This window comes from Podarcis gaigeae (genome assembly GCF_964106915.1).
Source record: "Podarcis gaigeae genome assembly, chromosome: 15".
NCBI lineage: Eukaryota > Metazoa > Chordata > Lepidosauria > Squamata > Lacertidae > Podarcis > Podarcis gaigeae.
The window spans coordinates 31,026,496-31,049,601 of record NC_139692.1 but is presented as its reverse complement, the minus strand read 5'-3'; the positions used below and the strand labels follow the sequence as shown (position 1 = coordinate 31,049,601).

At 43.0% G+C, this 23,106-nt stretch overlaps 1 protein-coding gene and 2 long non-coding RNA genes across 4 annotated transcripts in view; 2 read left to right on the top strand and 1 right to left on the bottom strand.

Annotated features, from left to right (window-relative positions):
• Positions 1-23,106, top strand: part of LOC310832741 — a 211,576-nt gene that overhangs the window by 150,263 nt on the left and 38,207 nt on the right. The window lies entirely within an intron of this gene.
• Positions 27-15,104, top strand: LOC310832740. Its single transcript, XR_014558391.1, has 4 exons — positions 27-273; positions 2,999-3,172; positions 12,577-12,663; positions 14,120-15,104. It is a non-coding gene; the product is annotated as an uncharacterized lncRNA (long non-coding RNA).
• CRCP (CGRP receptor component) lies at positions 5,536-23,095 on the bottom strand. 2 transcript variants are annotated; one of them, XM_083714899.1, is made up of 6 exons: positions 22,989-23,095; positions 16,833-16,869; positions 16,259-16,357; positions 15,100-15,194; positions 10,972-11,029; positions 5,536-7,450 (listed from the first exon to the last, which is right to left on the bottom strand). In XM_083714899.1, exons 1-6 carry the CDS (start codon positions 22,994-22,996, stop codon positions 7,304-7,306), a joined length of 444 nt encoding a protein of 147 aa, XP_083571025.1. In that variant the 5' UTR covers positions 22,997-23,095; the 3' UTR covers positions 5,536-7,303. The 2 variants fall into 2 exon arrangements, with proteins under 2 accessions (XP_083571025.1, XP_083571024.1); XM_083714898.1 differs by lacking the exon at positions 22,989-23,095 and adding an exon at positions 22,580-22,646.

Sequence of the window (23,106 nt, the reverse complement as noted above, 5' to 3'; positions counted from 1 at the left end):
CAGGCAGCTGGCGGCGGGGGGGGGGGGGGAGAAGAAGCGCAGCTGGAACGATGGACCTAACGTGAAATATGGGCATCGTAACCCTAATAATAGCTGCATTGAGTACTGCTACTGTTCCCTACAACGTGGATAAGGCATGAGAAAGCCTTGCAGATTAAAACGGGATGGAGCGATTCCCTCATGAGGAAAGGTTTGGGGGTTTTTCGTTTAGAGAAAAGACGACTAAGATGTGGCACGATAGAAGTTTATAAAATGATGCTTGGCACAGAAAGAGTGGGTAGAGAAAATGTTTTTTCTCCCCCTCTCATTACACTAGAATTTGTGGACACCCCATGAAGCTGATTGTTCGGAGATTCAGGACAGATGAAAGAAAATACTTCTTCAGGCAGCTCATAGTTGAACTATGGAACTCTCTGCCACAAGAGGCAGTGATGGCCATCAGCCTGGAGGGCTTAGAAAGAGGCTTAGACAAATCCATGGCTGATATGGCTATCAGTGGCTACTAGTTGTGCTGGCTTTGCCCTCAGTCTCCAAGTTGGAGGCAGCAATGCTTCTGAACACCAGTTGCTGGAATGCAAAGGAAAGGAGCAGGCTCTTGTGCTCAGGTCCTGCTTTTGGGTTTCCCCACACAGCCATCTGGTTGGCCACTGTGAGAACAGGGTGCTGGACTAGATGGGCCTGATCCAGCAGCCAGACTCTTCTCATAGACTGGAACAAATGACCCCAGAGGGCTAAGGAGGCCTAATCAGAAGCCAGAGCAAAGTGTAAAGAAGGGGAGGAGGCATCACAATTATTAATCCATGGCACATCGGGTGGAGGCATCTCAGACAGACGTCATCCCTGCAACCTGCTTTGAACACCAGGGTTCACAGAGCTCAATTTCTTTTAAAAAGAGAGTCCAGTAAGTCTCTTTTCAAAGTTATGCCTGCAGGTTTTTACATTTCCCCCTCTTTTGTAATTTCCGGCATTTCTTTGATAAGCATATTTAACTTAGGTAGGCAGCAATGCTTCTGAATGCCAGTTGCTGGAAACCAAAGGAGGGGAGAGCTACTTTTGTGGCCAGGCCCTGCTTGAGTTTCCTGTTTGGGCTAGGTGGGCCATTGGCCTGATCCAGCAGGCTCTTCTTATGGGATGCACAGCCACATAAGCATACTTGGAATCACAGCCTTCCTTTTATGGCTCAACATGTTTTATCTTTTTGGTTGTTGGTCTTTTACGATACAAATTTTAATCTGATTGAGAGGTGGGTGGTTGTTGTTGTTTTTTTATAGTGACTTTTGTTAACTGCCTTGGATCATTGTGTATTCATTTTTTTTTTAAAGAATGATGACATTTCTTAGAAATAAAAACCAGATATTCCAAAGATTTCAGAGCAAACTGAGAGATTATTTGGCACCACTCAATCCATTTGAACCCACCTGAAACACTTGGGGGAGATGAAATAGGGTGGCAGCCTTACCAATTTAAAGTCACCTCTAGGAGGAAGGAAAAAGCACTTTATACAAACTAAACTCTCAAGCCACTAGTTCGGATTATGCATGCGAGTCCAAAGTTTCTATGTTAATCATCAACAAGTTATTTGGTTCCCAAAACCTGCAGGCAGCCACAGGATGCTTCTACCCATGTCCAGAATACTTTCTGCTGGCTGTGGGGCTTGCAGTCATTCTACATTGATCTAGAATTCAGGATTATGCAGGCTAGAGTCCAGATACCTCAATATCAATATTTCTAGCAAATGTCATTCAGCAGTATCATTGCCTCCAACCATGGAGGCAGAGAAAACCATCAGAGCTAGTAGCCATTGCAGCATATGAAGAGGTCCTTTTGTCTTTCCTGAATCTTCCCACATTCAGTTTCACTGGATGACCCTCCCCCCCCCCCCCCCGGGATTACAGCAGAGGAAAAACATCTCTGTCCACTTTCTCCATACCATTTATGTTTGGCACTGTTCTTGTATTTAAAAACTCTGCAGGTCTCCCATCTTTTCCCCAACCTCTCTACCTTCCTAAACATCTGCTTTTCTGCTGGGCAGGAGGGAAGCTTAATAAAATGCATACAATGCGTACAGTGCATTAGGAGAAGTCAGCTGTGCAGCTTGATCTATCAGACTTTGGCTGACAGCTGAACCTGGGACGTGTCACAGCAGAGAGATGAGAGTCTGCTAATAAAAGCAAGTTAAACACGCCAAGCAGTACCTGGAGACAACTCACGCAATGCTAGCCTCCAAATCTATATATTTGAACGGGGGTTGCATCAGCAACAGTGCAGAAATGGAACTGCCTGGATTTAGAAGATTAAAGGGCGATCAATGAGCCGACAGGTTGAAATGGATTGCTCTCAGTTCGGACATGAAGCATTTGTGCATATATGTAGTACTCTCTGTCATCCCAAATTAACCTCATAATTCTACATATGTAGTAAGTTTTTTGTGTACATTTAATTCTGCACCTTCAAGAGCAGCATGACCTGAAATAATGTAGCAGGTGGAGTTTCCTGGCTGGAGTTTGTGGGGTGGGGTGCTCATTCAAACTGACTTCTTTTTGGAACATGTCTGGGGGCTGTTAACATCTACTCTGGGAACAAAGTTCCAGACCCTTTGGAAGCCTACAGCTCTATTTCAGAAATTTGTGCAGAGAGTCTTTGGGAGGTTGAATTGAACTAAGACTTGGGAGACCAAGGTTCAAATCCCCACTCAACCATGAAGCTCACTGGGTGACCTTGAGCCAATCACTATGTCTCAGCCTAGCCTACGTCACAGGCCTGTTTTGGGGATTAAATGAGAGGTAAGCCTTTGCTGTATTCAGTGATCACACAAAGGTAAATGGATATAGAATTGCAGCCTTGGTCTCACTAATGAAATAAGAATTAAGAGACCCAGGGTGTAGATTTTTTTATTTTAAAAATGTTCTATTAATTGCATTTAGCCAATGACTAGAATGCATCCATGAATGATTGCTGCATGCCTGCACTTTGTGACTCATGCCTCCTTCCTACGTAGCATTCCATCTCTCCTATCTGACCCTGAAAGTGGCACAACTGGAAGGATGTGTTCCTATGTCTGTCGTGCGTTAGCATCCGCATCTCCTTGAGAAGTTCCAGGGACAGATACAGGAAAAGAACGTCAAGAGCCTCCACTGAAGGTCTGGTTGTCTAGACAACTGCCTGATAAGTTGTAAGTTGAGACCACATGTTTTGGAACACCCCAAGGAAATTGATCTCATTATGAAGCCGTGCGTATTTAACATCCCATGACCGCTAACCTTTCTTTATGTAGAAGGACGTTTAAAGATGTTTTGATGACTGTGTGCTGTGTGTTAGCGGCCTACATAAGCTTTGTTCTGAAGTATCTCTCTGCCCCAAAGTGTTTCCAACCTATGGAAAACTAGAAATCATGTTTAGCAACTCTACAGTCATGATTCTCAGCAATCTCTACAATAGCCCTGTAGGATAGGCTGCTTTTATTGTCACCATGGTGCAGATTGGGGAGGGGGTTGAGTCAGAGAGTTGACTCCATCACTAGGCCGGAGTCAGAAGGATCAAAGACCGTACCTGCTCATAGAACAGTCTGTGCCATAATTAGAAGGTTAAAACACACAACTCTTATTTTAAAAGTTAAGTATGGTGTGTTTGGAACACACCCAGGAGGGGTATCTCTGCTTCAGCAGGCAGGAAAACCAGAAAGGTCTTCTAATCCCAGCAGCTCCATTGACAGTGCCCAACACCACTGGCTAAACCCAGGCATCAAATGGAAAACCAGGAGCACATTTGTTTTCTCATCTTTTTCTTTTCTAAAAAAGCTAGTCATTTTTGAGGAACAGTCAGAGGCTTGAAAAGCAAAGCTTAGGAAAATCAACAGAAGCGTTATCTAGGAAAGCCCTGCAGCACACACATGGCTGTAGCATTATCATTAGCTGTCTCCCTGGCCTGGGCCTAAAAATGAAGGAGTGGGAAAACTTCAAGCTGGCAGCCCAGACATTTCCTGCTGACCTCTCCCCCAAATCCACCCCATCTGAGGTCCCACTCCTCCATACACACAGTGCTGAGCTGTTTCTCTCTCATCTGATGTCCTCTCTCTGAATTATTCCCCCCAGCTGATTTCAGTAGCAGGAAACATAAGCATTCCCAAGTTCTGGTGCCAAACTACCCCACTCCCCAATTTGATCTTTTTCCAAAGAGATCCAAAAACTACCAAATTTATTGTCTAGACTCTGTTACATTTTTTTATTCTCCTAGGCTTCTGCTGCTGGCTCCACTGCTTCTTAACAGTTGTTTTCAATTCAACTTTAATGTATTTGTGGCTTGCTGCTGTCTTTTTCTAATCAATTTGATTGTTCGAGCTCAGTCTTTGACAACCTGGTACCCTCTAGACTATTTATTGTATTTTATTTGCCCACCCTCCACCCTTAGGTCTTAGCGTGGTTACAATTTAAAATATAACATTAAAAATTACAAGGAGGTTACAACTGCAGAAAAATCAACCACAAAAAATAACATCTAATAAAAATGCAACATCTAATTAAAAGGTAACAAGACTTCATATAGTTGCTTATAGATTCCCAAGCTTTCTGCCTTAGAAATCTTCAGGCAGTTTTCTAAAAAGAGACTACAACTCCCATCAACACCAGAGGCTGGTAAATGTGTTCTGGCTTGTTGAGATCTGCCTTGGAGGCCGTGAAGGAGGAAAGCCCAAGTAGCACTTCCTCACCCGCTGCCAGAGCAAATGTATTAGGCTGAGGTCCTGTACTGTACTTGACTTACTTGGGCATAAGTCTCAAGGAACTAAAATATTACTTCTTCTTGTTGGCATCTGTCTGTCTCGGGAGACAATGGAGTGCACCTCGGGGGTGAAGTCAAACCACTAAAGAATCACAGCGCCTGCAGTGACCTCTCTGGGGTGCAAGCCTGGGCAGTGTATATGGAAGCACTGGGTTTACTTTTGAGTAAAAGGGCATAGGAGGTTGAACTGTTCCTCATTTCGCTATTCTCAAGCAAAAAAGCTAAGTATTTTATTTACTTTGACAACTTATATATGCTGCTAAATTAGTTGCTTCTATGTGGCATATACAAGAACCCAATACAATAGTGGTTAAAATTATAACATCAGAATTCACTTAAAATGCCTGCTGGAATAAAGAACTATTCATTGGGTGCTGGAGGTTCAACAGAAAGGGGGTCTATCTGACCTCAACCAGGAGGGAGTTCTACAAAATTGGGTCTACAATACTAAAACAGCATGTGAATCATGGGAGACTACTCCCCCAAAAATCCTCAGTGATCAAACAGGAATAGAAGGAAGCAGGTGGTCCCTAAGGTATCCTAGACCAAAGTTTTTATACCTAAAGAGGTATAACACAATATGATCATGATGTTTATTTGTGAACTACTTAACATTACTATGTGGCTTCTGAAGAGTTAGATCTGAGATAGGTAACTTTTGGCCCTCCAAATGTTGCTGGACCCCCAAACTATTGGCTGGGCCACCAAATGGTGCAGAAACATTCCAGGTCTCCAAAACCTTTCAAGACACACCTCAGGCAGTTGCTTCGCACAGCAGACTGGGGTTTATTCGAGCTAAGCTTACAAACCACGACATCCGCAAACAGAAGAATGTGCTGGGAGGGAAAGGGAATGCATTCTTAGCTGCTGAGGAACATTTCTATTTGTTTTTGCTTTCAGGGATTGGTCCCTCACACACTAACAGGCCCTAATAATTAACTGTCAAGTTCTGATAAAGACCGTGCAAAAATATGTATCATTGCCTGGATAAACAGAGCACACACCCCAAATTTAAATCACATCTCTGCTTATCTTTTCATGCATTCATTCTTTACACAGCTTCTACAAACACAAAATGCAAAGTTTCAGAAATGGGCCCTGTGTTCCCATGAATGGGAGAGAGGGAGGTGGGCAGATGTTGACAGATGCCCAGAACTGCAAGAGCAGGGAAGGGCAGGAACCCTATAGCAAAAGCCAGATGTCTCCAACCTTGGTGTTCTAAATACAGTGATGTAATGCAAGCCAGGTCCTTCATGTTTTATGCTTTCTAAGTCCAAACCAGTTCTAAGCAGGGAGAGTATGTGAGATCTAGGAAGCTGAGAGAGAAAAGTGTCCAGGAGACTGAGGAACTAAGGAGATGAGGGGCCCCAGAGGCAACGAGGCTGAAGAGAGAAGAACACAGATTGGGCGAAGGAGAAGGATGATGACTGGGGTCAGAGGGCCTAATAGAATGAGGTGTGGATATAAAAGATAAGGGAAGGGAAAATGGGATTCACAGGGCCTAAGGACATAAGAGACTGTTTGCTGTTGGTTGAAAGGCATAAAGCAGGGAAAGTTTTGCCTTGTGAGATCAGAATGAGGTCCAGAATTCAATTTCCGCCAAATGCTGGATGGATGCTTCCAAATGCTCACAAGCAGGGCACAAATCTAACACTCTCCACTCGTTTGTCCCTGGCCTCTGGCATTCAGAAGTACTAGTGCTTCTGTGCATGCAAGTTCCATTGAGTTATCGTGTCACCCCACTTACTCATACAAGTAACATCAGTTTTCCATCTAGTTCAGGGTTGTCTACACTGACAAGCAGCTGCTCTCCAGGGTTTGAAGCAAGGAGTCCATCCCAGCTCTATCTGGAGATGCCATTGGGGATTGAATCTGGGACCTTCTGCATGCAAAACAGATGCTTTGCCCCTGAGTTGCAGCCCTTCAAATTCTTTTTACAGCTATCTGAGCTCATGTGATGGCTATCAATTCTGTAAGGTCATGTGTTGCGTCAAGAGCTGCTCCCTTTTGCCAGTCCTGAACCTACTGCCAGTTTACTTTGTTGGGTGATCATGCACTCTGGTAATGTGAGAGAAGAAAAACTGGATACACCTCTCTAGTAAATAAAGAAGCAGAACAAGATTTTGCAATCAATTGTGAGACGTATTTTACAAAACAGGTCGGGTCATTCAGAAGCACTAGAAACCAACTGGTAATCAGAAGGCCAACTGCATGTAAATCTTACTCAAAGGAGTACACACATAAAAGGCACATGGAACCAACCACAGCATCTGCATCTCAGACAAATCCAGTTTTCTTATCCCACAAATAGAACATTTGTTAAGAATTCTGTTGTTGGTAATTGTTGCTCTTGTGGAGGATAAACAAACACGAAACACACTGCAGGGTGATATCACTGTGTGTTCGTCAGCAAATGAGGGAGGGGGGAATCTTCATCCTCCCTGGAACCTCTTTGCAACTGGAATGTTTGGCTGACTCTCCCCAGTGATAACATTTTGGCAAGGCCACCCACATGGTCCACGTCTTTCTATACCCGATCTCCTTCTTCCTCTGCAGCCATGGCTGACTCCTGCTGCTCTTCTTGCTCTGGGTCTCCAGGAAGATTTCTAGTGACCGTCTGGAGCAGGGATTCAATCTGCTCTTCAGTGAGCCTCTCCTCACTTTCTTCCACGATCTGCAGAGGAAAAAGCAGTGAGCCACCTCTGGTCTCTTGCCACCATCACATGCTAAGAGCAAACCGTTCCTTAGGGCAAAGCACAGACAAACTTTGCCAACCTGGTACCTTCCAGATTTTTCAGACCACTACTCCCATCAGGCCCAGCCAGTTGGCTAATACTGTAAAAGCAGAAATAGCCAAAATGGGTGTGGTGCAAGGCTAAGTTAGGGATGCTTAGGCCCCAATGAAATAAATGTGAAGAGATAGCTGTGATGAGCTCAAATTTCACTGATTTCAATGGAAACCAACAGCTGCAATCCTAGAAGCAGTTACAGGGGAACTCATTGGGACTTATTTCTGGATAACCATTCATGCTGTCACTCCAACTTAGTCTAGATCCAACCCTTCATTTCTACCCAGTGAATTCAATCCAAGATTCCTTGTGTCTTCTAAAACTGCTCCTTATGTTCCTCGAAAGTTTGGCAAACCTAACTTTATTTATTTGGGACATTTCTCTTGTGCTTGGAACACTCTGCTTTTGGAGCAAGAGACACAGCAGTTCATAGAAAGCACAAAACAACAGGATAAAACCTGCAGCAGATTAAAACACAAAAAATAAGATCTTCTTTAAAAAGTTTTTTAAAAGAGGATCAATGAAAAAGACATAAAATCAAACAGAGAAGCAAGTGACAGAGTCACTAAATCAGGGAGGTTTTCCTTCTATGTGACAGACTAGCATTGCTGAATCTCTAGCCTGTGGGCCTCATTAGGCCTGCCAGGCCTCTGAATTTTTCCCACAGGGCCCTTTTGGGCAAAGCATGCCAGGATGTCAGGCACTTCACAGATCTGCTGCATCTTTGCTAAGCTGAGAGATAAGATCAGGAAGCTGCTGCCGTCCTGCTGTGGTCGTTCAAGCAGCAAACTGGGCAGTGTAAAAATGTACAGCGATGGTACTGAATAAAGGAACTCAACGAACTATTACTGTAACCAATACCAAATTTTCACAAGCTGCAAAGAGATCATTGGGGGGAAAACACACACAGAATCCCCTTAATGTTCAAACATTAACACATCATGTTTTCAGAAATGTCTTGTTCTGGGGGGGACACACACCCAGATAGTCCCTTCTTTTTCTATGGCAACTGCCAACCCACACCTTTAAATTGGCCTTTGTTCTCTGGAACTGCAGGGAATTTGCCTCAATGGAATAAAGAAAGACTCTCTGAAAGGATGGTCGCATTTTCATATCATGATGATCATGACAAGAGCAAACAGAAAATTATTCCTTGTGCCAAGTAAAATCAGATATACGTAAGTCTCCATCTCTGACCCATAAGCCTCTGCCCATAAACTCTTATCTCAATGAGAAATAGAACATCTCTTAACCATTTGCTGACGGAGGCTCCCACACTCTAACTTCTTTATACTCAATCTCAAATTAATTTCTCCTTGCAATAGCTTGCCTGCCACATATGTGTACTTTTCAAGCTGGGTGAATTATTTCAATTTCTTTTCCTCCTGCTTGCTGTACATTGCTTTGAAAAGAGACAGCACAGACACGCAAATAAATAAAGAAGGGGAAATCTACTGCTAAGTCAATTCTGCAACATGGAATGATATCCACATGCTTCAGCTTCCAAATCCATTTCCTAGGCTTTGCATTCAGGAAGAGGTTTAGAAACAAGTGCTTTTATTGGGGGGATTAACCTGGCAGTCACATTTTGTCTTCAATCTGCTGTAACCTAATGAACGTCCTTTTGTTGGGGGCGGCGAGAGGGAGCAGAGAAATTGCCTTCTTCCCATTTCATTGACTCAACAACTCCCACAGCTTCAGCGGGTGCAGAGGCCATCTCGGAGTGTTTACTTCAGCTATTCATCTCCTTCTAAAACAGCAGACATTTTATGTGCTCAAGGGTACATTGGTTCTCAATGACGCATCAGTCAATACCTGTTTATTACACAGTACTTTAAGGTCTGTTAGCTTCGGTTGCTAGGCTTTAGGTAACCTGGAGAGGCAAGCAGAGTGGAAATTGGGACTTATCAAGTCCCTGAATGGTGGCTGAGGGAGAAAACCCACATATAGCAGCCAGCCAGGCAGGCAGGCAGGCAGGCAGGCAGGCAAGCAGACCCAATGGGGCTCACCTTCTAGCCTTTGTAGATCAACTCAATGAGCCAGGATTAGGGCAAACCGTTCTAGAGACAGAGGGTACATCATCATCAGTGCATGGGTAGGCAAACTAAGGGCCGGATCCGGCCCAATCACCTTCTAAATCTGGCCAGCGGACAGTCCGGGAATCAGCATGTTTTTACATGAGTAGAATGTGTCCTTTTATTTAAAATGCACCTCTGGGTAATTTGTGGGGCATGGGAATTTGATCATTCCCCCCCCCCAATATAGTCCGCCCCCCCCACTGTCTGAGGGACAGTGGACTAGCCCCGTGCTGAAAAAGTTTGCTGACCCCTGATCTAGTGGAACCCTCTGAACTGCAGCCCCAGCTGGCTCACCAAAGGGGGCAGCCAAACATAGCCGCTGCTTCTCCATGTGTTTCCCTCTGGCCTTTCATATCACTCCTTCAGGATACACCACTGCCACCAGACTTTCCCCTCCTGCATCCTCACCCTTCACTGTTCACCACCTCTCATGTGGACCACTATGCTGTGCAACACACTTTGGCACGAGATTGGTGCCCACCCCTGCCAATCATCCTCTTGGCCATAAAGAGGTCTGAGCCAAAACCACTAAATTTGAGAGCCAGTGTGGTGTAGTGGTTAGGACCAAGGAGACCAGGGTTTGAATCCCCACCTGGCCATGAAGCTCACTGGGTGACCTTGGGCCAGTCATTCTTTTTCAGCCTATTCCACCTTACAGGGTTGTTGTGGCAATCAAATGGCAGAGAGAATCATGTAAGCCTTGAGCCCCGTAGAGTGAAAGGTGGGCTAGAAATGCAATAATCATGTTCATTCTTATGACTGACAAAAACACAAATGATTTCTGATTATGAATGTCTTTGTGCTGTTCCAATGCTGCTTTTTGAGCATCTAGTTATTAATTATACTTATTCCTGAAATGTAGATCCCAGCCCTCAAATAAATTGTTAAGGAAGGCTTACAGCACAAAAGCAAAGATACAATAAAAAAATATTGAAAAGAAAAACTGACTACAGACTAAAAAGCAGGGCACAAAAATTTTAAACAGCTGCATGAAATTTATCTGTCTTCTGCTGGCTCCCACCCCATTTCCCCCTGAATGCCATTTAAGCAGTGCAGGTGTGTCCAACTACGTGGCTCATTTACTGTTGTCCATGATGTCATCACATCAGAAGTCACTTTGTGACAACACTGGCAAAATCACTGGGGTTGTTAGGGCCCGATTAAACAGCAAGGTAAGTGGAGGGCAGTCAGGGAAACAACAAACAAGGAGCAGGAAATATCAAAAGGTCAATGAGCAGCATCAAAAGACTCTGAACATTTCAGGAAACAAAAGGAAAAGAGTTACTGCACTTCAAGGGCTTGGGATACCTAGAAGCTTCGCAACTTACCAACTGGATCTCAACGGCAGTCACAGGCCTGAGGTTGAGAAGTTGCAGTTTTTCTGCCCTGTGCAAATGCAAAGAACACAACACCATATAATTTAGGGATTCTGGTTACAGGAGCCATCCGCATGCTAACACTTCTTGGCCACAAAACAATGGCTGAAGAGCCAAAGTTGCAGCTTGACCTCAGATGAGATGCACAACAGGCAAAAATGAAACCATTTGGGAGCTTGCAAACAGGCTCATGGCCACATCCATAACCCAAACCCACTGTGGCATTTAGTGGCCCGAAAGTTTTTAAACCATCCAATTTTCATTGTAACTCTTTGTTCAGACACACTCAAAACCACTACTCTTTCTGAACCCAGGATTATTTGGATGCCGACTACAACCCACAGCACACTTTTCCATAGAGCTGTCCCAGAGACAGTTGGAAAAGAAAATATTTCAAGTTCAGAGGCGCCAGAAAAAACCCTTTAGGAGTCTCATATTCTAGGGTGCACAAATATGCTCCAGGAAGACAAAAAGTGGAGTAGGGAAGAATCATCAGAAGGGTACATAAAAATATTTTTTTTAAAAAAAACCATGGATTTTTAAACATGTAAATCAGTTTTAATTTCTTAACAACGTTAAGATATAAGTTTGTTTTTAAAATAACCTCAGGAAAAATCTGAACTCAATTAAAACATCTCCCAGAGCTGAATGTATGATCCTCTTATGAGCAGCAACTGTGAAAAAAGCAAGTTCCATGGTAGGGATAAGTAGGAACAGAACTGAAAATAAAAGTGCTAATATAATAATGTAGCTACACAAATACACAGTGCAGCCGCATTTGGAATACATTAGGCCCTCATGGGAGTTATGTTCCAGAGTTTGTGCCTAAAGGTTCAATGGCAGGTGAAATTGCCAAAGCCATTTTTCCCAGAACCCCACCCTCTGAAAAAAAATAAATTAATTTACCGTTCACTTAAAGCTGAATGCACACAAGTTATATGTGTGCAAGTTGCATACTTACTGTACTGTGTAGTTATGGCTGCTTCACCTAAAAAAAGAGCGGAGTTGGAAGGCAATGGTGGCCACCAATTTAGATGGTTTTAAAAGACAACTGGACAAATTCATGGAGGAAAAAGCTATAAATGGCTACTAGCCATGATGACTGTGCTCTGTCTAAATGCTTGGAGGTAGCAATGCTTCTGAATACTAATTGCAGGAAAACACAGGAAAAGTGCACTTGTGCTTAAATCCTACTTATAAGTTTCCCACAGGCATCTGGTTGACTACTGTGAGAACAGGATGCTGGACTAGATTGGCACAGGCCTGATTCAGCAGGCTCTTCTTATGTTCTTAAAAATATTAACAATAATAGAAAAACAATTTCTATTTGTTTAGGTCCAGACAAACAAAACTAAACCAAATAGATTATTCTGAAGTGGTAATGCAAGAACAGAAGCAAGGAACAATGGTTATTCAAGGGCACTGGGAACTTCTCGTGCCTTAAGACCCCCTGGAAAATTCAGTCTCCATTCAATCCAGCAAGGCTTGCTCAGGAGAACTCCCTGGCAAATTGTGGCTCAATATTTACTTACTTCTCTTGCCTATCTTTCCACTCAGGAAGCAATAACGTACTAATCCCGCAAACAAGAACTCTGAACTAGTAGCTCCCTCTGCTGTCAGCATAGTATCCTTGCATGTAATCTGGTGAGCTTTTATTTTGGTTTAATCAACATTGTAAAAATACCGATCTTTCAAATCTGACTTCCTACAGGGTAACACCAAAATCTTGAGGCAAACTTCAAAACAGACTGGGAGCCGTTTATTTTTCAAACTGTTCTTTGGCATATTTTTGTATCATGCATTCCTAGTTCCGTTTGTGATTTTGTATAATTATAGCAGGGTGGTTATACTCAGAGAAAGGGGCGTAGGTGGCACTGTGCTCTAAACCACTGTGCATAGGGCTTGCCGATTGGAAGGTCGGTGGTTCAAATCCTTGCGACGGGGTGAGCTCCCATTGCTCGGTCCCTGCTACTGCCAACCTAGCAGTTCAAAAGCCCGTCAAAGTGCAAGTAGATAAATAGGTACTGTTCCGGCGGGAAGGTAAACAGCGTTTCCATGCACTGCTCTGGTTTCGCCAGAAGTGGCTTAGACATGCTGGCCACATGACCCGGAAAACTGTCTGCGGACAAACGTCAGCTCCCTTGGCCAGTAAAGCGAGATGAGTGCTGAAACCCCAGAGGCATTCGTGACTGGACTTAACTGTCAGGGGTCCTTTACCTTTTTATACTCAGAGAGTATCTACCATTCTCAATGAGTCTACTCTGAGTATGACTCATGTTGCATATCACTAATACATTTTTAAAAGGCTTATGGAAGGGATATCAATGGTAAGTCCACCAGAATTAATACCCACTTTACATTCTGCGGTTCCATGTTTTCTCATAAATTGCATGCTTATGGTTTAGGAGAAGTAATGACCACTCTCCCCGTCAACCCCATAGAGAGCCAGTATGGTGTAGTGGTTAAGAGCGGTAGTCTCGTAATCTGGTGAACCGGGTTCGCGTCTCCGCTCCTCCACATGCAGCTGCTGGGTGACCTTGGGCTAGTCACACTTCTCTGAAGTCTCTCAGCCCCACTCACCTCACAGAGTGTTTGTTGGGGGGGAGGAAGGGAAAGGAGAATGTTAGCCGCTTTGAGACTCCTGAAGGGGAGTGAAAGGCGGGGTATCAAATCCAAAAAAAAAAAAAAAATGCCTATAACAACAATGTCTCAAACTGACTACAACTAACCTGTATGAAGGACTCTACAATTTGAAAACAGAGATGATGATTTTTTTTTTTTACTTATGGAAAATATATTAATAAAAACTTTTTTAAAGTGAATGCCTGGACTTTCAGTTTAAAACACTGGTACCTTGAATGTCATTAAATATATTTTCACATTTATAACTGCTATATGCTTGTATGCACTGGTCTTTGACACCCAAGGTATGTCATTTGTTTTATTTTTATATCCCATGCTTATCAGCAATGTTCCTCTTGGATTTTTTTTCCTGCTGTAAATTGGACCTGCCCAGTGGAAATAAAATGCATTTCAGATCTACAAAGCCACTGAGGAAAAAGTAATGCTTCAAACCGGAAAATCTGGTAAAAGATAACAGATTGAAAAGCAGATTCACTCATCCATCTCTTGGGACTGATTGCTTTTGACAAGTTTCATTGCTACTTTGAAAACATGGAGCCCACCGGATTGCAAAGGCACAAACATCTGCTAAGTAGCACTAAAGGATAAAGACTTAGCGCTGGCGCCTCACAGAAGAATGAGAAAAGCCAATCCAATCTGCTTGAAAACAGAACACAGAGTTTGGTCAGCTTTGAAGGGGGGTAAGGGAAAGCACCCTCCCACTCATTTCAGGATGGCACTGTCAGAAGAGCCTGAGAAATTTGTTCTTTGCTAATTCTGATACAAATGGATCTAATACATAAATCCCATGAATGCAGTTACCTTTCAGATTTTGTATTTCTTTGAATTCTATATTGCAGCTCTCAGCTCAAAGAGCATACCAGTATGTATATAAAATTGTTATTTTAGGATAAAATACATTTAGACATACATACTTTGGGAGAAAAATATATAGCAAAGTCCCTCTGGAGCACAGAAAGAGACTTGAGATGCAGTTGTCACACACACCCTGGAGGGACTGTGAAGAGGGTGGCTGTCTGTATATACAACCACCAAGGTTACAAGCACTCTTTCAGTGGTTCATTGGAAGAAAAATAAGACACTGAGTGTGCCCAGACCAAATAATTAAGTCCTAGCCGATGACTGCTGGCAGCGGCAAGCTCTTTCATCACTTGACACCTCCCTGTGCTTCAGAAACTCATGCTTTTTTATGGGTTAGCATATACTGAAACCAGAAATTCAAAAGCATCATACATCAAGGCCAAGCACAGCAGTCAGTAACAAACACAGTGCTGGGTTGCTGCCTCACTCCTGCAAAGCTTGGGATGGAGGGGATTTCATGGGAGAAGCAGCAGATCGGGGGAAGGAATTCCATCCTCTTGTCAACTGTTGGAATAATTGAACCTCTCACCTGGCAGCTACAATCCATCAGGCCACATTACAATATTAATGACTTACTTCGTTAACTTGTGGCTTTTCAGTGCCAAGAGGAAGTCTCTTACAACCTCAGGATTCTGGAATTTGCATGGTGTCTTAGATATGTATTTCAGTGTCTAGAAGGGCAGAAAAAGATAATTGTGCAGATTCAGTCTACCTTCATGCCTCCTTTTCAAGTCTAATTCAAAAGCCGATCCCTCCAAGCCACGAACAATGTTCTCTGAAAGCAACACTGCTCTTCAGATTAGCAAATGTATCACAGGAATGTTGTAACCAAATAGGGAAATGATAATCAAATTGTTGGGAACTTTAAAATATTCACTGAGCAGGAAATCCAGAGGTCAAATGTTTAATGGTGACATAACACATTTTCTTATTTCACACCTGTTAATGTTCATAATTAGAAATAAAGAGAGTACAGAAAAATAAATAAAAATGATTGGGGCATATGTGGGAAAGGAACACAGCTCACTGATAAAGCATGCAGAAGGTTGCAGGGTACAATACGCAATAGCATCTCCAGGTGGGGCTAGAAAAATATTCCTGCCTCAAGCTCCAGAGAGCCACTGGCTACCTGTGTACACAATATTGAGCTAGATGGACCAACACTATGATTCACTCTGAGGCAGCTTCCTACGTTCCTAGTTAAAATCAGACCTTTATCAGAACCATGAAGACTGAAATCTTCGTTTTCAGGAAAAGGACCATAGCTCAATGGAATAAACAACACATGCATTACATGCAGGAGGCCCCAGATTCAATTTCCACCATCTCCAGGTAAGGCTGGGGAAAGACCCCACCTGAAATCCTGGAGAGCAGCTGCCACTCAGTGTTCACAGTACAAAACTAGATAGACATATTGGTCTGGTTCAGTCAAAGGCTCTGTTCCCTTTAAAAAAAAGAGAGCTTAAATGGGTTGGTTTTTCTGGCTTAGAAAACTGCATGTGGATATAACTGTGCTACCTAAAATTATGAATGATATCAAGACAGCAGAAGCACATTTTCCCCCATCCTTCTCTCTCTCTCTCTTTTTCAAATGCTCTTGTGTATGAGGAGGGCTGGGAGAGGTGAGGGAGGGGGAGCTGGCAAAAAGGAAATCCTGTGCATAGAAGCATGGCTAGTGGGATGTGGAGAGAAGGTTGCAGCTTGGGACAGGATCATTTCCGTTGGTTTTACTCACTTCATACATGATAGTATTCAAATTCTGCTGCCCAGCACTCTGCTTGCTTCTCCCGGTTTCTCGGCGCTGCTGCTTAAGATCAGCCAGCAACTTATACACCTGAAAGAAAGAACTTTGCTATGAGGTGGCCTCAAACGCCATCAGAGCTTTGATAATGCTAGCAGCTCATCATGTGAGCTGAACTGTTTAATGCCTGTTCTTTCTGCTAATTTTGGTATGTGGCTCTCTTCCATTTTTGAAAGAGGTCCCGGTCTTCAAAATGAGCTCATAACAACTATTGTAGGTCAAGCATATATCATTCTATTGCAGATAGAGAGAGCAAGCACAAATTTTTATGGAAAATAGGACCTTAAAAACAAATTTCCAGAGGGGTGCGGCTTTCACCCCAGTGAGAAGAACTTTTAAAATTTTGGCTGTAGGAACATTTCAACATTTATGTTCCCCACTCCTCCAAGAAATGTATGACTACAATGCAAGCTTTGTTCGTTGATCTGGCATGGAACAAAGGTTAAAACTAGCATTCTGAATAGGGCAGAACTTTACATAAATTATAATTGCAGTAAAATGATTTTACCTCATAATTGCTCAGAAGTGCTGCATTTCCATCTTTCCTAGAAAAACAATAAATAAAATATGTTAAGGTGCTTTAGATGTGTTGGCGTGTGTGTGGAAAATCCACCTTAGAAACCCCTGCCTCCCGTTACAAAGCTCCAAAAGAACTATTTTTTAAAAGTATATTTCCTTAGTTCCCTTTTCCCCAGTGTTTTGTGCCAGGCTTGGGTGAGGCTACACATGTGTGAGTGGACACATCTCATCAAAGCCAACCATTACAATTAAGCTTACATACAAGCTTTGCTTGAAAGAGAACTCAACTGGCAAACTCAGAAACTCACTGCCCAAATAGGCAAGGATACACTAATTTCCACAGCACATATTCATTGCCACAAGATGGCTTTAGACAGGGATCAGACTTCACTCTGAATTTGTCTATCAGTGTCTGTGAATCATTTCTGTGCACATACCATACATTTGAGACACATTTTGTATCCCAAGAATCCTGGGAACTGTAGTTTGTTAAGGGTACTGGGAATTACAGCTTTATGAGGGGTATAATAATAATATAATAATAATTTATTATTTATACCCCGCCCATCTGGCTGAGTTTCCCCAGCCACTCTGGGCGGCTCCCAATCAAGTGTTAAAAACAGTACAGCGTTAAATATTAAAAACTTCCCTGAACAGGGCTGCCTTCAGATGTCTTTTAAAGATAGGATAGCTGCTTATTTCCTTCACATCTGAAGGGAGGGCGTTCCACAGGGCGGGTGCCCCTACCGAGAAGGCCCTCTGTCTGCTTCCTGTAACCTCACTTCTCGCAATGAGGGAACCGCCAGAAGGCCCTCGGTAAATTAAATAATCATTTTTGGAGGGGGCAGGGGTGTGCTTTAAAGTTATGCAGTGTACACAGTCCATGTACCTCCACATCCAGAGGCAGAGTACCTGTAAATATGAGTTGCTGGGGAATACCAGTAGGATAGTGCTGTTGCTTTCATGTCTCTTTGTTGGCTGATTACAGACATCTGATTGACCATGGTGGGAAATAGGATGCTAGACTAAGGCCTGATCCAGCAGGACTCTTCTTCTCAAGTCCTTGTTTAAAAACATGAGTTGGTCCTAGAAATGCATAATCTAACTTTGCTATAAACTACCTCTATGGAGTCAAAATATATGCTAAGGAAAGAGCTTTCCTGCATGTTTAAGGCTGCAGTCCTATAAGCACTTATCTGGACGCAAGTCCCACTGAAACCAATGGGTCTTGTTTCTAAATAGACACATATATAGGATTCCACTGTAAATCAGTTTCAAACCACTGGTTGTGTGTAGCGGCTGTTGCTGCTTATTATTATTTTTCCAGCAAAAGGCTTATAGCGGCAGGAGGGGTAAATGCAAAGTGGGGGTTTGCTGCTCCCCTGTAAGAGCCACTAACTGTCAGATATGAAGGGAGCAGATATTTCCAGCACCACAACACTGTTTCTGAGCAGGACTTTTAATTTTTTCCCCTTAGCAATGACCAGTAACCATCCATCTATGCCCCTGGTGACCTAAGCTATAAACATTCCCATGAGTTTAGGTCTGTTGGAGAAGTTTCCTTCTGTGCCTCAACAACAGAAATGTTGGCTGGATCACAACAGCTCTTTGGGAGAGGGCCTTGTTGGCAGTATCAGAAGGCTGCAAAATTCCCTGCCTAGGGAGGCTGAGCTTGCCTTGAAACCTTGACAATTGTGCTGGCCCTGTTGAGTTGCTGGTGTCCCTTTCTATGCTGCCTGAACTTGCCATGAAACTTTTGCTGACTGTCTCAGTACCTTCTGAATTGCTTTACTTGTTATTTGTAAATTTCGCACTGCCTTGTTTCTTTAGAAATGGAGAAGTGGGATAACAAACATCATATCATCTGCTGAATCAGGGAACAAATGTACATCCAATTGTGAATGCTATTTAGTCATTCCATTGGGTAGATAGGCAGCTCCCAAGATTCCTACATTGCCATCAACACCATTCACAAATGTGGACCCTCATACTTTAAGCAACCAGCCACACATAAATACCTTTTTAAAGCACAACTAGAGATGGAGCAGACTGGCATGTTCCACAGCCAACAAGCACTACTGCAACCCACACTTATTTACAAGTGCTTAGATTCACTTCCATTGGGACTTGCTAGCTATTGTTTACTATTTAAGCACAATCCCGATTAAGCTACAGACAATATTATTTAATTTATTTCCATTATAAATAAATAGAATGTTAGTTTTTAAAACAAAACAAAAACACCACAAAGCCGCGACCGCTATACATCCTCAGGACAATGGGTTCTGCTGAACAGACAGACAGCACTAACAACAGAAAGTTGCCACAGCTATATAAAAGGAGGAGGGTAATGCTATTCTCGGGTCCCCCTATTGCAACATATTTAAAAGTACAATGTATTATGTCAAGCACAGCCAACTGTTTGAATAGAACTGTCATACTCATCACTTTCAAACAAGTTCAACGCCTCTTCCACAAACTTCCACAGTTTCTAGCATTGTTTTTGAAATTGCATTGGGATAGGGCGAGGGGGGAAAGAGGGGACCCCCTTCTGAAAATACGCTGAGGTGCAGTTCTCATCACACATTTTGCTGATCCAGCAGAAACTTCAGCAAGCAAGCAAGATCACAAACACACACATTCATGCATTGCAAAAACGGTTGCTGCTTTTTGTTGATACGTATATTTGATTCTTTGGAAGAGGGCTATCTTTGCATTCCATCTACATCTAGAGAAATCCCTGCAGATTCTCTATGACCAAAGCCTATTTTTTTAATGCCCCACGTAAAATAAAATAAAGGAGAACACAGTACAGAAAGCAACTGAATGTACCAATGGGCCTAGGAAGAATTATTGTTGATGAAGTGCATTTAAAACAAAGGGTGGTCCCATTTGGAGCAAAAAGAGAAAAAGTTTGCATTGTTTCATAATAAATCAGAAGGTTCAGGGAGGTCAAGGCTCTTTTCAGTGTGTTAAGTCTTGCTGGAAAATATGGAACTACTATCACACAATTGAATCTATTTTCATCTTGAATGCAACTACATCAATATGCTAAGAATGATACCAGTTGACATTGCCACACACACACACACAGTTTGATTGCAACCTAAGTACTGGGTACTGGGTACTAGTAAAGTCAGTGGGACCTCTGAGTAAAAGTGCATAGGGTCAGATTGTACCAAATACAACCCCCATCCATTTCTACTTCAGGACACTCTGGGGGGAAGAACCTTTTTCCTTTCTGGGGAAGACACAGTAATAAACGAAGAAAATGTGCATCTTTAAGATGGTTTCCATTTAAATAAAGACAATCATGCCCAGTACAACTTTCAAATTAAACAAATACATTTCTATGAACAGAAACTCAAAGTGAACTTCTCAAAACCCATCTTTTTGTCAAGACCCTTGCTATCACCCATAAGTTTTCATCTGCAACAAAAACTGCTTGCAATTTACTTTTCTTACATTTATGTCCTGTCTTTTTTCATCATGGAACCCACATGTGGTTCCCAGCCGGCCTCCCATCCAGACACTGACCAGACTCAAGACCTATTTAGCTTCAGCATGATGGTGGCCTTCATCCCACACAATCTGCTCTGAAAAACGCTTTTACATGTGTAAAGCGTTTAAAAATGACTCTCCATCTGGCACTCAACAGTAACCATATTATTTTTTAAAAGTTATCTTTAACAGCTTCATTAAAAAAATAGTAAAGATGAATGATGCATATCATATGGGAAGATGGAGTAAGTCCAATTTCTATAGTGCAGGAATGGGGAACCTGGAGCCCTCCAGAGGTAAAGAGTTCATATTAAATAATCTGAATATAAACATGTCAGCCCTGCAGTTAATCATTTCTTGTAGAAGCACTGATTAAAGCTTAGTGTTTCTATGTAAATGAAGAACCAATCTGATCATTTCTCAAGTATGAAAAGACTTTACACAGGGATTTGATTTTCACTTCATGAAAATGAAGCTGCTCTATCCTAGCAACTACTAATGGACTTTGCTTTTGACTTATCCAGTCCCAGGCATTTCATTTTTGTTTGTTACTTTTGTTTTTGCAAGGGTGGGACTGGGCCAGGACAGAGCAAAGCAGAAAATGAGCAACGATGAGGGTGTGGAAGAAAGAAAAGCTGGCAATATTGTCCAGTGTGCAGGATCCTTTCTATTTTCAGACTTAAGCTCACAAACTGTTATGTGTGCCGGTTGTAAAAAAGGCCACTGCTGAACTGGTGCCCTCTAGATCATGGGTAGGCAAACTAAGGCACAGGGGCCGGATGGGCCCAATCACCTTCTAAATCTGGCCCACGGACGGTCCGGGAATCAGTGTGTTTTTACATGAGTAGAATGCGTCCTTTTATTTAAAATGCATCTCTGAGTTATTTGTGGGGCACAGAAATTTGTTCATTTATTTTTTCAAAATATAGTCTGGCCTCCCACAATGTCTGAGGGATAGTAGGGTGACCCCATGCTGAAAAAGTTTGCTGACCCCTGCTCTAGATGTTTAAGTCTGGCTAGGGCTGGTGGGAATTGTAGTCCCCAGCATCTGGAGTATACCAGGTTGGTGAAGGATACTATATGGAAATATTTTACAGACATTCATGTGACACGAAAATGTGCTTCCCCCCGTCCCTTGTAGATTAATCATTCTGAAATAGAAAAAGATGATCATGCATAAAAATCTCCACAGATCTGGTAACCTGTAGGTGACACAAACAGGTGACCGGCAGTTAGGGAAATCTTAACAAAATCTACAGTGCAATCCTATGCATGTTTTACTCTCAGTAGATGTACCCACACTCTGGCCCCATGAATTAGCCAGAAGACTGAGAGCTGCTGGATATTGTGTGTAGTATACTTAAAAAGCAGGCAATGGTCAGGGCAGGATTTTGGTGCAGAAGCCCAGAGCTCCCCTCAGCAGAATGGAGGGAGGCAAAAGTGGAATAAATACATATTGCCACCCAACAGAACATTAAACCTAGAGTCTAAAATTAATGTTGACAGGGCCACTGAAAGCATTGAGCCAGATGATGCCACTGAGATTATATAACTTCAAGAACTGGGTCCTGGGTTTATCTGCTTTCCTCTGCCCTCCTCACTCGCTTTTCATTTTGTACTGTGTGCATTAGATTGTGAGCCTGCATGGAGGGACTGTCCTCTCCTTTTATCTCTGCAAGTTTATCAGGCAGCCCCTTCTCAGTCTTTCCTAAAAATATTATCATTTATAGACAAGCCTACCCAGATACTTAGAATGCTGGTGCCTGTTTTACACTTTTCTTTACCTTACTGGTTTTAATTTTTTGAATGTTTTAAATTGTTTCTAGTGATAATTTTATTGTTTTATCTTTTTTGGTATTGTATGTCACTTTGAGGGTTTTTCTTTTTTTTTACAATCTGGTGTATAAATTTTATGAAATGAAAAAAATAAAAATAATGTTGTGTGCCCAAGAAGGAGGCCTGCACCCGTCCGATTGTTCATTCACCCCTTCAGAACTTTTATGAGGAGAGGAATTTCTATAGACATCCCACCAGCACCCTCACTTCTTCCACCATCCCTTCAAATATATTGGTGTTCTTTTATTTTAGGAAATTTCATCAAGCAATGCCGATTCCAGGACCCCCATTTCATCTCTCCCTGTTAGGAACGATTCATTTTCTATCCCCCACACTTTTCCTCAGCCATCCCTCCAATGGTATTTTGGGGGGTGGGGGTGGGGAAGGGTAGGAAATTACCTCAGGCATTGCCAGTTCCTGGAAATCCACCCCTCCATTTGCTCCCCCCACATCACAGAAACTCCCCCCACCCCGTCAAAAAACCCTTCGCTATCTAAATGTGAGAAAGTTTGCCTCGGGAAAGGTCAATTCCAAAAATCCCCCCAAGTAGGAAATATCTCCCCCCCCCCTTTTTTTTTTCCCTCAGCCACCTAAATATGAGGAAATCCACCTCAGGAAAAAGGGCCATTCCAGGAATCCCCCTCTTCCTCCCACCCGAGTTTGAACGGCCTCACCCACTCCCCTGAATTTACACGCCCCCCCCCTCTAATAGGCAGGGAACCCCTCCCCTTATCCTACGGCGGGGAGGGGAGAGAAACGGGGTGTCTTCGGAGCAAGCAGGGCTTGCACAGTCGCTCCGCCATCTTACACTTCCATCTTGCCCACGCCGCGGCCTCTTCCTGCCTCTCGCGCCGCCTTCGCTCGCTCCTCCCCTCGGCCCTCCGCCGCCTTTCCCGGCTGCGTTGTCTCTGTCCGCGTTGCTGCTG

Coding starts and splice junctions, on each gene's coding strand:
- CRCP (XM_083714898.1), bottom strand. CDS start 22,632: ATGTGGGGGGAGCAAATGGAGGGGTGGATTTCCAGGAACTGGCAATGC. Junction 15,195..16,258: donor TGAATACTATCATGTATGAA/GTGAGTAAAACC, acceptor CTGCCCTTCTAG/ACACTGAAATACATATCTAA. Junction 7,451..10,971: donor CTGCCGTTGAGATCCAGTTG/GTAAGTTGCGAA, acceptor TTTCCTCTGCAG/ATCGTGGAAGAAAGTGAGGA.